Below are 17,653 nucleotides of genomic sequence, written 5' to 3' on the forward strand. Positions count from 1 at the left end.
ATAAAGGATAATGTAGAGGCAAACTGATCCACTTTGTGATACCTATGTGACTATATCAACTAAAGCTGAAATCTAACCCCTTGATGCAACTTTCTGTCTATATTTACTCTTTCTTAAATTATTTAACAATCAGCACACACACAGCTGAGTCGAAATTGTTTCATACATGTTACAAGTTGTAATTCCTGTGACCACAGCGAGATGGTGCTGTCTGCAAAACATCTCAGGACTATACATAATCAATTCCATTCAGGTTCACACTTTTCTATCAAAATACAAAGTATATCTTTTTTTTATTACATTTTTTTTTTTTTTTTAAATATACAGAAGATAATGTGAATGAACACTTGTTGCCATTGACTATCGGCATGCAATTAATAGAATTTGGTGCAGATAACTTATCATCCAGATAGGTAAAATGTAGTAACCAATCTAGTTTAAACTATCTAGAAAACGTAATAGATGTGAAATGTTTCAGTGGACTTCAATGATCGTTAAAGTCGCATTCTACATGTATTATTATTACATTTCTTACCTTGGAAACCCTCGAAGTTGCACTCCTTCAGATCCACTTTAGTCAGCACCCCAAAACACTTCAAGCTTAATGTGAAAAGGTCCTCAAGGATCAGTTAGAACATGTCATCAAACAGACGTTCTTGTCCCTTCTTTGGATATCAGGAAATACTCAGCTTGATGAAATGTATTCAAGACGTGCACCACGTTTTGGAGATCATTTCCTGTCCCTATAAAGCTTTCATGTCAAATACTCCTGAGCATTTCAAGCGAGTTTGTTTGCTGTTGAACGGTCCTCCCTGGGGAGAATATACACATAATTTGACGTCAGGGTCATCCGAACTAAAAACATTGCATGACAATAACCTAAAATCATTTTATTATTTGGAATGGTTCATATTAAATTCATAGCTCTGCTCCACTTCATCCTTCCATCCACTGTACGAACAAAATGGACCGTTGTATCCATATGTTTTTGTCACATTTCCTTTATTGTTCATAGCCATAAGAGCTGTCATGCCTTTTTTCCATGCCAGATTCAGAAGGATCATAAAATAAAAAGCAGCAGCTTTAACAAACACAGTCACTCAATAAATGAACAAATTGCGAAACACACACGAAGCAGTCACATTCATATAATCCAAATAAAGAACTTGTCATTCATGTAACAAATCGATTTTCTCTGTGGGTCTAATATCCATAAGCAGGCACTGCAACACATTCCACAAAATACGGCATTGTATTACAAAATGTGGAGCATTAAAAAAAAAAATCGAAACCCTGTTGTCTGCTTACAAATAGTTGCAATTTCTATATGATTAAATAACGTTAATACATTGCACATTTGTTATATTGACGTTGAGAATTGAATGCAAAATTGCACTCTCATGCTGATCGTGCATGTTTTCATTTAGCTTTAAAACATTACTTTGCATATAGGAAAATGAAAAAAGAGTTGCAGAGAAGGGCAGTATTTATCTTGCAATAGCATACAGAAGAGGATGTGGCATGTCACATGTGGCACTAATCATCTTCCGTACATTAGAATATATAGAACTAGCTAAATCATTTCATAGAATTACAAACATTCTGTTAGTCAATGCACAGAGTCAAACATATCTTGATTAAGCTGGATGTATGAAGCAGTTTTATGCAGTGTGAAAGTCCTTTTGACCTTCTTTTGTATAATCATATGTCACGGAAATTAAGTCATGTTTAGTGTGCAAATCTGTACCTTATATAAACACAAAGTGATCAGAAATCTGACATTTGTGCAAAAGTTTCACATGCTGGTTTTAAAACAAGGCAAAGCAACATGAAAGAAACAACACAATTTAGCCGTTTAATGACCAGAGAAAATATCACTGATTCATGAAAAAAAAAAAAGTTATAGCAGATGTGCTGGTACCGACGCCAGAGGATAGAACTCCAGAACAAAAGTGGATATTAGGCATTCACACAATTGTTTTTGGAACAGACATTAAACACCAATATGCCGCAGAGTCATATTCTACTTTCAATCCAACCAAAGAGCCAATATCAGTATGTGTTTGATTATAATCTTCAAACTTAGAGGTCAAGTTTTATGCTATAAGGGGCAAAGAGATATATATATATAATATTTAACAATTCTGCAACTGTTAAAAAGTAAACCTCTCATTTCTATCCTCTTGAAGATGACACGTTTTTTTAACAATATTTATTTTAAGGTAAATTCCTCAAAATATCCCATATAAAGAGTGTGGGATAAGAGTAGGTGTCTCTTACAAATAATAATGATATTTCCTAGAGCTGCATGTGTTGATATTTATGTGTGGACCACTGTGTTTGGTCAATTGGATGGCCTCGTAAACAAGACGCTTCATTTAGGGAATAACAATTACATTATATTTTTTAATTGGATTATCACCATTTTCAATCTTACCTAACTTTATTTATACAAGATTTGGTTATTTATAAAATCCAATTAAATCAAACCTTTTTTTAAAAGCGGTAGCTGTTAGCAATTGAATATTACTAGCTAGAAAAATAACTAAACCACTTGCTTATGTCTTTATAAACTGTCTTTCTCAATGAATTGGAGAGGCTATGTTGTATGCTAACTGGTTAAGGGCACTTGGAGGAACCCCAGTATCACCAGTGGGCTTCTAAAGTGATTCACTTTACAACTAACCTTGGATAGCAGGCAAAGTGCTGTATGCACAGTCTACAAATACACTAGCTGACTGACTCAGCAAACTTGTAAACTTCATATTAGTAAACTCAGAGATGGGATAAATATAGCTTATCACTGCATATTCTTTCAACTGGGATAAGTGGAAGAACTTATAGCTAAACTGGAAGCTAATTTGCCAAAATGAAGGTCTCATTACGAATTGCAAAACAAAAATCAGATTTTCAATGATCGAATAAATAACATAAGGGGAAGTGTTTTGTGCTGATAGTAAGAGTCATTTTCTAATAGCCCTTGTAAAAAACTTCTCAAATGTCCTCTGAATTTAAAAAGTAACCGGACATGCTACAATCTTCAAGATGCTACAGCAGTATAAAAACGTAGGTACTGTAACACAGATAACACTGCTTTAGTGATTCATCGTGGGCGTAGAATTAGCCATCATAGAATGAACCCCTCGTCGGGAAACATTTGAATATGAGACTAAGAGATAAAGGGAAACAAGGCATCAATTGTTTTAGCACTCCAGGCTTTGAAATTGTGCTTCATTATTTTTGGAAAGTGGTGAAAAACTTAACTTAAGTAAAACCTCAAACTTCTATAACCACTCTTTCAGGCCTTCCATGGTGGGTCACTATGTACCAATATGCATTCCCTCTAGCAGAGTTGACGGTAAGAAAGGGTTTATCCAAAATGTTACAAACCTTGAGGTACTAACTTGAAGACAACATCCTGCCTTGTGTTAACAAGGTCCACCATATAAAAATACAGTCAGGCTCATGTGACTTTATAAGAGTTCCCTTAAGTGCGTCTCTGCTGCCACTGCTGGTTTCTTGAGTTTTATTTTCAAGTTCAACGACTCCATCCTGAAGGGACCATCCCATCCCACGGCCCAAGGTCTTGTGTCGCTCTGAGGATGCCCCCCACCCCCTCCTGACAATCCGTGTTGGAAGCCTGTGTTCACTGCGTGACAGTTGTGGTGGGTGTGGTTGGCACATTTGGCATGGCAGGGCTGGTGGGGGTCTGTGGCGAGCTTTGGTAGGACCGCAGGAGGACTTTGTGCTTGGTGGCGACCTGCTCTCGCCTGCGCTGCTGGTCGGCCAAGAATTCCTTGAGGCGGGTGGTGGTGAAGGTGAGGGTCTGCCTGCGGAGCCGCATCAGATACGCGTCTTGGAGCCAGGAGTTATTGAAGCAGTCCTTAATGGAGGGACGGGCCCTGTGGAAGAGGAACATATTTAGAGACTTATTACACAGCTTTTCTTTTGTCATTGTCCATGTGTCGTGTCCCCGTCTTTGTTGTTATGTTTGTCTGCCAAAAATGTGCAATAAAATATTACAATAAAAAAGTACTTAAATATATTTATAACACAGATTAGTAGAATATTTTATTCTGATTGGTCAATTTGGTCATTCATTGCTCTGCTCTTTTTCAATAGCACACTGTTGCTAACTGTCTTATTGTTTTATGTCCTATATACTATATACTATGTTGCATTGCCATAACTACACTGTAGCAACTCTGAATATGACAATAAAGACTTTGAATCTTGAATCTGTTGCTATGGATAGCAGACCATTGCTAAGGATAGCAGATAGTTGCTAAAGTTAGCAGACGTTGCTAAGGATAGCAGATTGTTGCTACAGATAACAGGCCGTTGCTATGGATAACAGCCCGTTGCTAAAGGTAGCAGAACGTTGCTAAGGATAGCAGACATTTGCTGAGGATAGCAGATCGTTGCTACAGATAACAGGCCATTGCTATGGATAACAGCCTGTTGCTAAAGATGGCAGAACGTTGCTAAGGATAGCAGACATTTGCTATGGATAGCAGACCGTTGCTAAGGATAGCAGATAGTTGCTAAAGTTAGCAGACGTTGCTAAGGATAGCAGATCGTTGCTACAGATAACAGGCCGTTGCTATGGATAACAGCCCGTTGCTAAAGATAGCAGAACGTTGCTAAGGATAGCAGACATTTGCTGAGGATAGCAGATTGTTGCTACAGATAACAAAATAATACATTTTACAATCAATATAATCATGTTTAAATGAATATGCTGCTTCATATTATTGATGCATTTAGTAACTTGCCATGTATTAAGCAGGATAATGTACAGTAAGCTGGGTATATTGAAAGAACCCTTTAAACCTGTCCACTTTGTGTCGGGGTCATATCACCCTGTTGAAGTTCCTTAAAGAGGACATACTGTGCTCATTTTCAGGTTCATATCTGAATGTTGTGCCTCTACTGTGACATCTTTCCATGCTTTAATGTTCAAAAAGCATAATGGGGCCTCTTTAATCTAATGAGCGACTTGCAGCATATTATCCCTAACATATATGTTTTGTGTAAAAAGGTGATGTATAGCTATGATATAGCAATAGGAGTTGATGGATATTCTTTACAGTATCTGAATAACAAAGCATTCACGTTCAGCTTACCAGGGGTAGCTACAGAGGATCTTTTTAAGAAACAGAGAGGCACTTTGGGACACATTCTGGTAGAGTTTAGACAGGTCAAACTTCGCCGCCTGGATCCTGGCTTCAGTCTCCTGAGGCTCAATTTCAATGAAAGGCGACTTGCCGCTCAACCTGGAAAATCACAGAGGGGGATTTTAGACATTTACAAAACCCCTCAAAACATGTCAACAATGTAAAACAAAATACAGTTCATTAGGCTAGTTGTTAAGGAAATGAATATCACAAGAGTCTGTTAACATGATGTGTAATTAGAGTATCCTGAAAAGATCAAAAAGGCTCATTTCAATCGCATAGGCCTTATATTTAATTATGCTCTGTAAGGTGTCCTTGAGAGTTTTGAAAGGCGCCCATAAATAAAATGCATTATTATTATTATATCACATAAAGAACACATTTCTATGTAAAGACGTATTGCTGGGTGGAAGCTGTGGAAGCAGGGCTCACATGATGAAGGTCAGCACGCCCACGCTCCAGATGTCAGCTGGAGGACCCACCACGTCCCCCTTCAACATCTCCGGAGCTGCACACAGGAGAGAGGAACAACGCACAGCCTTCATTATTTTACACAGAACTATAATTCAATATTCACACAAACACTGCAGTTGGTGACATTTTCCCTATGATTCTGTGTTTATGATTAAAGTGTGTGATTGCAGTTTAAGTTGGTTCAAATACTCTGTGCTTTCATAGCTGCTGCACCTCCAATGACAAAACCATACACATTTACATTAATTATGTATCAATACTCTCAAGAGAATGAACGAAAAGTGAGATCTTTCTATTGTTCTATATTTCACCTGAGATATTTCTGTGTAATAGAATATATTATGAGTGTTTTCTTCCTAATAAATTAGCACAGAAAGATATTTAAAAATGCACTCAAGGTGTAAAAAGTTCCATTTCTTTCTATCACAATGCTACAAATGATGTCTAATATATCTTCAATAAAATGTGTTCTGATGCAAATTCTATTATTTGTTTTATATACATGTTCTTATAGGTCAATTCATGGTTTTAATTGTCATTTGATTTATATATTCTAAATAGTCTTCATTAGATTATTTGACATTCCAAGTAATCGTTTACCGATTTAAATGATTTATGAAGTTATTTCCACATCTGACCGACTCACATGTCTTTTTCTATACGTCTGTTTCTGCATGTTGTGTTTAGCTGAAAGTGCTGAGCCTGCTCACGCTTTCCGCAGCGCATTGTGCTTCCACCTTAATTTAAATATGTTTTAAAAGTTTTTCATACGTTGACATCGTCAGTCATCCATTGAATACATTTGATTCAATCGTTGTGTTTTTAGGATGCCCCTTACTACTGAAATGTAGTGCAGAATAACTTACAATAAACATCACATTCTCAGTTTTCTTGAACCACAAGTGAATAATTGTTCCATTTATCATGTAATCTATTGCTAACATAAAGAAGTATGACTTATATCAGGTGTATCTACACTCTGATAGGTCTGTGTAACCAAGAGCTCTTACACATATACTCCAGTGTTCCAATAGGAGGGCTGAACTGCTTGAGGAAGAGCGGGTTGTAGTTCTGAGAGCTGCCGAAGTCGATGATCTTGATGACATTCATGTAGGTGATGATGATGTTCTCCGGCTTGATGTCCAGGTGGAGGATGCGTCGTGTGTGGAGGTAATCCAGACCCTGGAGGATCTGTACGATGTAGGTGACCACGTCATCCTCCGAGTAACGGAACCTGAAACACACAGCTTGTTAGAGGGAGAATATTTGAAGGCGCATGAATGCATCTGAGCATCCGGTGTCTTCACCTGTCTATGAGGCTGAAGAGCAGCTCCTTCCCGCTGCAGTACTCGGAGATGAGCACCAGGTAGCGCGGTGTGACGTAAGCTTCGTGCAGAGCCATGATCCTGTCGTGGTGAAGGGATTTGAGGATGTCGTATTCCTGCAGCACCGTCTGCTTGTTGTCCGCCTCATATGGAACGATCTTAGCCATGAAGAGGTTTCCTGTGGCGTTCTCCCGGCACTCCCGGATCACACCAAACCGACCCCTGCGTGAAAAAACCCATTATATTACATTTTGAAATGTACTGTACGAGCACACAGAGATATTTGAACAGATATTAATGGCATGTCCGACAAAGACGACAGACTGAATTTGTGTTCCAATCTTTCAAATAAAAGAAGAAAAACACACTTTTGAAAAGTTGTCCTTTTTGCTCCGCTGCATACTAGTTACGCGTGTTATCCAGATGACATGTTTCATTTTAGATCATTTTTGACTCCTTTTTGACTTGTGTTAATTGTATTGCATTTTTTCTGTTTGTGTTTTTCCATTTTTGTGTGACTGAATACAGCAACTATGTGTGGTGATCATTGTATATCATATGACTGTTAACAGCTGTATTTTGCATTGTTAAACATTTACATTTTTTAAAACATCCTCTTTTATTAAAATTAAGTAAAAAATTACGAATTTCAACATGTCATATTAAAGGCTACATTTTTGTATTAGTAAAGCCTGTCTTTGTTTTCTTTACTTCCCAACAGTTGAAGTTTAAGAATGCATATATTTTACTTAAGTATAATTACCTAAAAAACACGATGAATGTACTCCGTAGCCAGGGGCGGCGGATGCTGTAGGCTAGGGAAGGCTAAGCCTTCCCAAATATTTGTGTCACTGCATCCTGGTAAAATAAAAATATAATGTATAATGTTTGTGTCTTTGACATTAGCACTGATATGCAGCCACCTGTGCCCTGTACTACGAAGCCAGTTCAAACCCTGGATACGTTTGAGTTATCTTCACTAACCCTAACAAACGAGATCTCGACGCTGGTTAATATCAACTCGGTAAATCAAGCCAGGGCTTCTCTCACCAGCTGAGAGCGCGTTCACGTGAAAGGGGTGGGGTTAGCAACATTTGACCAATCACAAACAGGGACAAGTGTACTGACAGCGCAGCGTCATACTTCATTAATGAAAAGTAAACTAATATTAGACAAATATGAACTTTAAAGTTCATATTTGTCTAATATTAGTCATCCATGACTTAAACATAATAATCCAGGATACAAGCCACCTGCAAGGTGAATACAGAACAACTGGTTACAAAATAAATAAACTACCGAGTGTTTGAAAGCGTACAACAGTTTTATGATATCACTGCCCCATCTAAGACACGAGTGGATCTGACTTTAATTACATTTGACTCGAGTGTTTCGTCAACCTAATGTGTTGCTTAAAATAATATTTCTGCATACAGTATGTGACACTGAGTGTTGCACGGCCAGATACGGCTCAGCTGACTCAGAGAAGGAGATAATATAGGCTATATTATGATATTATATGATCGATGATCTGATTGAATGTGATATGAATGATAAGTGCGACACGTCGGCATCTTCTCTGCATACAGCAGTTTAAACTGTATTTCCTTTCTCCTGTAATATGACTTGATAGATTTAAACTCCGCACACTGAGCTCTGATTGGTCAGCAGGCAGTGCTTTCACTGAGTTGATCTCTTTTCTATAGACGCCGGAGGCGAGCAGCGTCAGGTAAAAAAAAGTGATTTAGCCTTCCCAAACCTGAGCCTCACACGCCGCCTATGTCCGTAGCATATGATTATAATTGTTGTGTTTGTTGCATTTTACTGCTGTAGAAGTTGTGCTCATTTTTATTCAATTTACTTTGGTCTACAGCAATGCATCACATTCTTTAGTTGATATGTCTATTGGTTTAGCCTTTGTACAATTGTGCAGCTTTACACCATGATGTATTAGAGAACTGGATACAGCTTTGGGGGCGGGACTCCGCTGATTCCTAAAGTAGCTCAGTGGTGCATGAAGCGGTCTCAGCGCAGTGAAAGGAATGGAGAGGGAAAGTAATGTGGCATTAATGCATTCGTCCTGGGAAGTGAATTGACATAAAAAACTATTATCCTCTAAATTGACATACCACTCTTTCCAAGTCATGGCCCGATGATGTCATGTGACTGACACAGAAGTTGTAGTACCAGTGTTTGGCCACTACACACATTTGCTTCAACTTCCTAACGCTTTACGGTCTAAAAGTTGCTGTCTCTTGTTTCTTAGGTAGAGTTTGTTCAGCTAACATTTCAGTACGTTTATTTTATATTGTTTGTGTATATTAAATTCCGGTCCCTACAGTAGTCGTTACCTTGCTTTCTCATCCATGAAGGTGTAAGGCTTCTGTGGGACTCCCTGGCGCAGGGATCCCTCTCCGGGCCGTCCCAACGGCGTCCTGCGGCCCGAAGGTGTTGCCCGTCCTGATGGTGTGACTCGTCCTGATGGTGTGACTCGTCCTGATGGGGTACCTCGGTTGTCCCCTCCCTGCACTAGTGGTGTCAAGCTCTGCACCACCACTACGGGCGGGGAGATGGTCACGGATGGTGAGACGGTCACATGGGGTGAGACGGTCACATGGGGTGAGACGGTCACAGGGGTAACAGTAAGGGTGATGGTTGCCGGAGTGGAACTAGATTGTGAAGGTGGAGTAACACACGCGGTCACAGCCGGCGCATACATTGGAATGGAAGAAATAGGTTTCCCTATGGCAGGTGCAGGTGGTGGTAGAGGAGAAGGTGTGTTCCTGGTTGAGGGGGGCACAGGACTTTGAGGTTTGGGTGGGACAACAGGGGGAGGAGCCAGTTTGGTCTGGGGCTTGCTCATGCTGATACTCAGGGTGCTCTTGGCTTTGACTGGAGCAGCTGTGGTGGTCGGAGCTGTGCTAACGGGCGGAGTAACAGCAGCAACCTTCCCAGTGGTTACTGTAGAGGCAGATTGAGCCACAGATGGAGCGGGAGCTGAAGTCGAGGGAGGGGCAGGTGTTACCGGGGAGGATTTGTTGGAAGCAGGTTTGATGGGAGGCAATTTCATAGATGACATCATCACCACAGGGGCAGGAGTCGTCGTTGATGGGACAGTCTTCACCACAACAGTAGCACTGGACTTAGCTGGTTCTAAGGAAAGACGAAGAGGACAAAACTCAAAGACTTGATATGTGAACAAGACAAATTATCAAATGTAATGATCTATTACTAGAATGCCATCAGGTTTGAATAATGTCTAATGTGCAACAAACAATACTATCAACATACAAACCCAATGATGTCTTGAGCAAAACAAAAACTACAGTCAAAACGGTCATTTTCGGAGTCAGAACACCATAATTATCCCGGTGGAAATTGTTTTTTGTAAATATTTATATAAATGTAAGAAGTCAAAGTAAAAAAAACCATGTGTACTATGTTCTAAAATATAGATCTGTAACACATGTATTACTATATATACATACAGTGTGTATAAGTATTAACAAGATATGAATGCTGAATTGCACAGTTAAAGAGGGTGTGTCTGCTGATGGTGAAGTCAGTCAAGTCTATTGGGAGGAGTTAAAAAGTGTCATGGCCACAGGCAGAAAGGATTCCTGTGGTGCTTCTCGGAAGAACGAGTACATTTGAAAGGACATACATGAATAAGTACATTGGAAGCCAAAACAAAATACAGAGATGTGTTATACTTGAATACATACCTGAAGCATCCAGGCTTACTATCTCTGAGAGGTTGCTGTAAGGGCCCTGTCCAGCTTTGTTTACACATGCCACCCTGAACCTGAAGGCGCCCCCTGCTGGCAGGTCAGACACATTGAAATAACAGTCTGCCACCCCTGTAGCCACGATCAGCCAGTTGGTCTCACCTGGGCAGGGAACATAAGATCAGTCTCATTCATGACACTAGAGATAGAGTTTATTATACACTTTTGCGTGATTACTCTAAATCAAATCCATGCACATCTGGTGTTGCTATTTATAAGCTAGTCCCATTTCTGTGTTGACGTATAGATTTCTTTCATTAGAATACAAACATCCTCCATTCTGTTAAATGGTTGTCCTTGAAAAAGAAGGAATAAAACATGAAGTAACTGTTAGTAGAAACGTACTCTCTGCTTTTCTCTCCAGAGAATATGTGCAGGGGGCCATTGTGTCTGAGGGCCTCCACAGCACCAGAGCTGTGTTGTTGTACTTCTGAGGTATTTCAGGGGTCCCAGGACGGTTGGGCAGACCTGTATAAACAAATATTGTCATTATAAAGTGTCTACATCATTTACCCATTGTTTTTTATTTTCTAGGATCTCTGTTGTCTACCCTGTAGCCTATAACATCACTTGTTACTATACCTTATTATATATAATCTGATAATAAAAGTGATGTCAGTTCTTACGAGCAAGAGATATTGTGCAAGAGCTGGACACTGCGGCCAGGGGGCTCGTAGCAACACATTCATAGACCCCTGCATCCTTTTTGGTGGTCTGCATGATCATCAGTAGCTGTCGGCCATCAGGGCAGGCGATCAGGTTCATCCTGGCATCAATCTCCAGGGGCTTCTTATCTGAGGAAACATTCATTAAAAAGCATTTTATTATGAGTTTCTAATAATGATGATGCAAGGCAAGGCAAGTTTATTTATTTATTTAATTCAAAGTGCTTTACAAAAAAATGAAAGACATTAAGAAAATCGCATTTAAAATCAGTCATTAAAAAGAAAAGATAATAAAATAAACATTAAAAGAAAAAATACATGGATAAAAGTTACAGTGCAGTTTAAGATGTGAATAGTTCAATTAAAAGCAGCGACAAAAAGAAAAGTCTTCAGCCTGGATTTAAAAGTAGTCAGAGTTGCAGCGGACCTGCAGGTTTGTAGGTTTATTAAAACAATTTAAGGGTTGACTCTTTAATCTCTTAAAGTGCTGCTAGGATTAAAAATAACATGTTAAGAACACATAACTGTTTAAATCCATTTCATAAGTAATAAGAAAGTTCATCTTATCTCCTCTACTATTGCAATATTTGCATATGCACGCCACATGTATGCCTCTGTCTGCTGCACTCATGCAATCATGAATAATGATGTATAGTATTGTAATTAGCAAGTGAAGTGATTCTGAGATTCAGCCATCTGTGAGACCATCACTTCGGTAACACTGCCTTACTTACATCACAGACCCTTACCTTTCATCCAGTGGATGTGTGGGGGGGGGCTGCCAGCTGGCAGACAGCTGAGTGTGACTGGATCTCCTTCCAGCAGGACATGGTCTCTCAGCTTAATGTGGAATACTGGAGGGAAATCTGGGAGGAAAGACATATAATCACTTAAATATTATGTCCGTACTGTTGTCTTTATAAGCACAATTGAAAACTATGATTGACTGTACACAGTGAAGGTTAATACAAAAACAAACACTATAAACACTGTGCAACTTCTGGCATAAGATCAGCTGGTAAACTTTGTTTTATTTCATTTCTACAATTTATCCCTATTCATTTTTGCTACTGCAATGAAGAACTCCACTTGTATGACAGACAAAGGCATCACATGTGTTATGGTTTGGCAGGCCATTTAAGATGCAGTGTTTTAGTAGGGGATTATGTGGCCGGCTATTTGTAGACCAAGAGCAGTCACTTCCTGAAGTGCTGGTTGCCTGGACATCTCACGGTGATGACAAGAGCGACTGGGTTTGTGTTCTTTCTGCTAAGCTCCCTATATTCAACAGACAGATACAAGGATGCTCTTTGTTATCTAGTTCTCAATAAGATAGAGAAAATCGCACCTCCCAGAATATCTAACTATTACTTGCTACCAGGCTTGGCATTTTGTCATTTTAGGGGCAAGGCCATTTGGCCTTTGGTGTCACCATTTTGTTTAGGGCAAAAAGGCCACATGCCAGGGCACAAAGGCCACATGCCAGGGCACAAAGGCCACATGCCAGGGCACAAAGGCCACATGCCAGGGCACAAAGGCCATTGAGGGAAACATTAGGATTTGGAGCTTACAAATAAATAACTTAAATGTTCTGAAGAACACACGAATGACATGGAAAACAAATCACTTTTTTAATATCAATAATGTCAAACAGTATCATCATATAGGCCTATGCCTTCTTAGTATTACCGTATATAAAATGAAATACTGGTATGTTTTCCATCTACTACTTCTCCAAATCAAAAATCAAATCAAAAAATCTAAAATTCTATTAATATGTAACAAATATATTCCATTTCAGATCAGAAGAAACAGCCTTCAAGGGTCAAACTCTGCACATAATCATTCAGTAGTGCACAGCGAAGCTCCAACATTCAACTGTATGCACAAGCAATACTTTGAAATGCAAAAGTGTGTGTGTGTGTGTGTGTGTGTGTGTGTGTGTGTGTGTGTGTGTGTGTGTGTGTGTGTGTGTGTGTGTGTGTGTGTGTGTGTGTGTGTGTGTGTGTGTGTGTGTGTGTGTGTGTGTGTGTGTGTGTGTGTGTGTGTGTGTGTGTGTGTGTGTGTGTGTGTGTGTGTACAAGAGTCTCTTTAATCAATTGTTCAACTCGAGCGTCAAATTTGCGTGACGCGTTCTCGTGGTAGCCAATCAGCAGTGAGGATCTCAGCCACTGACGTTGAATCAGAAAACCAAAACATCAGCTGTTAGCTGTTAGCACACAGAGCTCACAGCTCCTCATATCTGTTCAGAAACTGGACACAAGTTAAAAATGAACAAAACACAGACTGTCTGTGTCATGGCGAATACAGTCGCTGCTTTATTTCTGTCTGTATGATGTTATTGTGTGGACGGAGCAGCTACAGGTTAGTTTAGCCTGATGGATCCGATCTCCATTCAGAAAACACGCATTTTAAAAGGTTTTTCGCCTGCCGTCTTGTCTGCACACTCATTTGCATTAATTCATGGTTTTTACTGATCGTTATCAGTATTTTGTTACTTCGGCATCATTTTGAAATGTGTATTACAATTAAATCACGGTAAAATATGTTAATGTTGTTGTAGTTGATTTCTACCACAGTATTTACATGGATATAAGCCCCACCCCCTCTCCATGGCCGTCATGGCCGCCGTGACATTCCTACCCTGCTTGCTACCCTACCCTTGACAAGTGCAATCACAATCTATTCATACACACTCTTGTGAAACTTACCGGAAGCCAGTTTGGAGTACTGGCGTGAACGTAGGGAACTATTTTCTCTGGAAATTGCTGTTGGTATGTCGGGCTGTGATACCGTCTTGTCACGCCTTCCTCTGGTCAGGCCCCAACGATCCCATCGTGATCTGCGCTCACCCTCTGCAGCTGAACGAAAAAGAACACAACATATAGAAATCGTCATGTATTTAAGAACGTGCAATTGATAATACACGAATAAACGAATACATTTCCGAATAAAGATGTATAACTTTGCTTCATACCCTTTGTTTCTGACTTCAGGCTGGCCATAGAGTCTAGAGACTCTGAAGATGCTCCATTACTGGCCTGAGCTGCCAGCTGGTTCTGAGGAACACTGGTAACTTTCGGAGCTCGGCTTTCTGATGTTGCACGACGAAGCATGGAAAAAATGGGCGTCCTCTTGGGCTCCTTGTCCTCTGATGCTCTCCTTTCTTCTGAGAAGCTTCGAATTCTTGTGGAGATCCCAGCCACCGTCGATTCAATCTTTCTGCGCATCGCCAGGACCGGTGATTCATTAGGTTTCTTGAGCTCCTTATCATCTTTTTCCGACAACACATTACCTTCACTATCTTTGTGCGCCATCTCCACTTCCTTCTTTTCCTGTGACCCCCTTCTGCCGATAGTCCAAGAAAGCCTATGTCTTGAAGAATCTTCTTCTTTGGTCGCTTCCTCCTTGCGTTCAGCTGACGGCGCTCTCTTCAGGCGCATAGAGAGCCTTTTCATAAAGCCCTGATCCTTTTGAGCTTCACGAAGGTCCTGGACTGACTTACACTTCTCCTCAAGTCTCCTCGGTGCTAATTCCAAAGGTGCACCAATCGGCCCAGGTCTATATATCTCTTCGCCTGACTCTGCGGAGTCCGATGACATCGCTTGTGATTTGTCCTCCTTTGACCGTGACAGAAACTTTAGACTTCTTGACAGGGAAGACTCACGTTTTTTGAAGCGGGCCTCAAAGACCTCTTCAGAGGATATGTCCTTAAAGTCAACTCCTGCTGGGGTCTCTTGTTGGGATGAAGGATGTGTGGTAGTCCTTGGTGGAGTGGGTTCTTTTGTCATCATTTCTGGTGACGCTACCCTGGAGAATACAGCAGGGTGCTCAGTGGTTGATATGATGGCTAGCTTTGGTTGACCAGGTAAAGCAGAGGACATGCTGGCTGGTGAATATGTGGGTACACTTGATACTGAGGGTGACATAATGGCTGGATCCACAATAGGTGTAGAGGGGCTTAAAGGTTGGTCATTTAAAGGCTGAACTGCAGGGACCATGATGGTCTGCATAATGCTTGCATATGCTGAAGTCCTTCCACCTGGAAGAGTTACTACAGGAACAGAGGATGTAACAGAAGTAGGAAGAACCATTGCTGATGGATGGGAATATTCCTGTGTTGGTCTCACCATAACTGAGCTTGTGGTTATGATCATATCAGAAGATTGAGCAGGCATATGTTTTTCCTCAACATTTCCTTTGACAGTACCGACAATTATTTCTTCTTCTTTCATCATCTCTTCTTTTTCTTCTTGCACATCTTCTCTCACTACTTCTTCTTCCATTTTCTCTTCTAGTGTAGAGCTTTGAACCACAACAGGTGGTGTAGCAATTATCTGGCCCGTGTACTCTGATTCAATCATTGTTTCTTCTGATATGCTCATGTCCTTCTCTGAGAAACCACTAGTGCTCGATCTCTCATCAAAATTACTATCTGTGGTCATCCCTTCCATCTTTTCATTCATGTTGTCATCAGGCTTTATCTCCTTCTCCATGAAAGATTCTTCGTGCTCCGCTTTGATTGGACTTTCCTGCACAACAGACTCTGGTGTTGGCGGTTTTGGCGAAGGATCCCTGGGAGTCACTGGACGGGAGTCTAGCTTGATTTGCTCAGTGAGAGATGACATAGATATAGCCTCCTTAAGCCTTCTCTCTTCCACCTGTGCCAAGGGAATCTCCAAGGGAGCTCCCAACCGGCGGTGTAGAGCTATGGGTTCTGAATCACCCTGACTGAAAGAAGCAGTTTTGCGCAACATTTTTGGTTTTGGATCATCCTCCATTGCAGAATCGCTGGATGAAGCTCTAATTAGCGGGGGTGGGCCCAAACGTGCAGTACGAGAGTAGCGATCTGAAGATCCTAATGTTTCCAACAGAGGTCCTCTTAGTCCACTCATCTTTTTGTCTACAGAGCCTCCACGAAGCAGCCGCTGTCTCATCATCTCCAGTTTAAGAGCGTAGTCTTCTTGACTCATATTGGCAGTTCCTGGACTGGTGCTCCTCCTTGGTAGCTCCATAGAGACGGCTTTCTTGAGAACTCTCCTTCCATCCTCTTGGATTCCTTCTCCAGTTCCTTCCTCGGGTGTAATCTTTAGCAGCAATGCACTGTCGGCAGAGCCTCCACGTCTTAGCTCTCCTCTTCGTCGTCCACCTTCTGGTTTGTCTGATTTGTCAGAGTCCATACTCGAACCCCTGCGTAGGGGTTTTCTATTCACCTGTGACTTTTGTGGCAATTCAGCGGGTGATTCTTCATCTGAGGAACCTTTATCATTGTCTTTTGGCGACCTTTTACGCAGGCGACCTTTACCTGTTATTTCAACCCCTTCTTTATCCATTTCCTTAGTGTTACACTCCATTGCTTCCTGGCCTTGAACAGGAGACCCAGACAACGTACTCGTACCATCCTGCTTCCCTGTTTGTTGCTCATTGGTTTGGATGTCATTCAGCGACATCCTTGATCCAGAAAATTCCATGTTAAGAGGCATTGGAATAAATGGCAGTTCATCAATGTCTTCATTAGAATCTGAAGATGACGATGGCATAGGTGAACTTTCTTTGAGGTTCCTGGGGACTGCAATGGAGATATGGCTGGAGGAATCATTCAGCAGCTCAGGTATGGACCTCATGACCATTTTTGATTTATAGCTGATGAGTGAACGCTGTATGAGAGGAAGTAAGAAAACATTCAAAGATGTGACCATTGAATGATTACTAGGCATTCAAGGTATAATGCAGTATAGAAATATCCTATAAGCAATAGGACATAGGCATCTCTCACCTGCCATTTTCTCCGAGATACAAACTTCCTCAGGGCCTCTGTACTTATGGCCTTCCCCTTGCTAAGTATCTGTAAAAAAAGACAATTCATGTGATTTAAAAAAGTAGAAATGGGGCCTTTCAGTATCGTCAATAAGTATTTACTGGAGAAAGAGTTAAGTATGGTTAACGCTGAAGAGTGAAGTACCACTGGTCTTGTCTTACCTTGAACCAGGGGTGTCTGAGACATCCTTGAGTATCAGGTCTCCTGAAAGAAAATGATGGTAGATTTTAGTCAACTTCAACTTTATGCAAATTCGTTTTTTGCTATCTTGAATGAATATCACCAGTGGATTAATATGTGAAAGTTGCAGATAATAATGGACTATATGAATGCTAAATGTTCTTAATAAGGATCTCATATAGAGATAAATCATTAATATTAGAAACCATTTATTAGGATTCAATCC

General features: G+C 40.6%; 1 protein-coding gene across 1 annotated transcript in view; it reads right to left on the reverse strand.

Annotated features, from left to right (window-relative positions):
* Positions 1-983: 983 nt before the first annotated feature.
* The window catches only part of spegb (striated muscle enriched protein kinase b), a 45,658-nt gene continuing 28,988 nt past the window's right edge, over positions 984-17,653 (reverse strand). The window contains 14 exon segments of the mRNA XM_034109392.1: positions 984-3,902; positions 5,127-5,276; positions 5,610-5,685; positions 6,662-6,885; positions 6,959-7,198; positions 9,328-10,129; positions 10,702-10,866; positions 11,110-11,232; positions 11,391-11,558; positions 12,179-12,295; positions 14,141-14,290; positions 14,407-17,086; positions 17,206-17,274; positions 17,409-17,451. Of these exon segments, the coding sequence (XP_033965283.1) occupies positions 3,647-3,902; positions 5,127-5,276; positions 5,610-5,685; positions 6,662-6,885; positions 6,959-7,198; positions 9,328-10,129; positions 10,702-10,866; positions 11,110-11,232; positions 11,391-11,558; positions 12,179-12,295; positions 14,141-14,290; positions 14,407-17,086; positions 17,206-17,274; positions 17,409-17,451 (5,263 nt within the window). The 3' untranslated portion in view covers positions 984-3,646.

This window comes from Pseudochaenichthys georgianus, chromosome 21 (genome assembly GCF_902827115.2).
Source record: "Pseudochaenichthys georgianus chromosome 21, fPseGeo1.2, whole genome shotgun sequence".
NCBI classification, from domain to species: Eukaryota; Metazoa; Chordata; class Actinopteri; order Perciformes; family Channichthyidae; genus Pseudochaenichthys; species Pseudochaenichthys georgianus.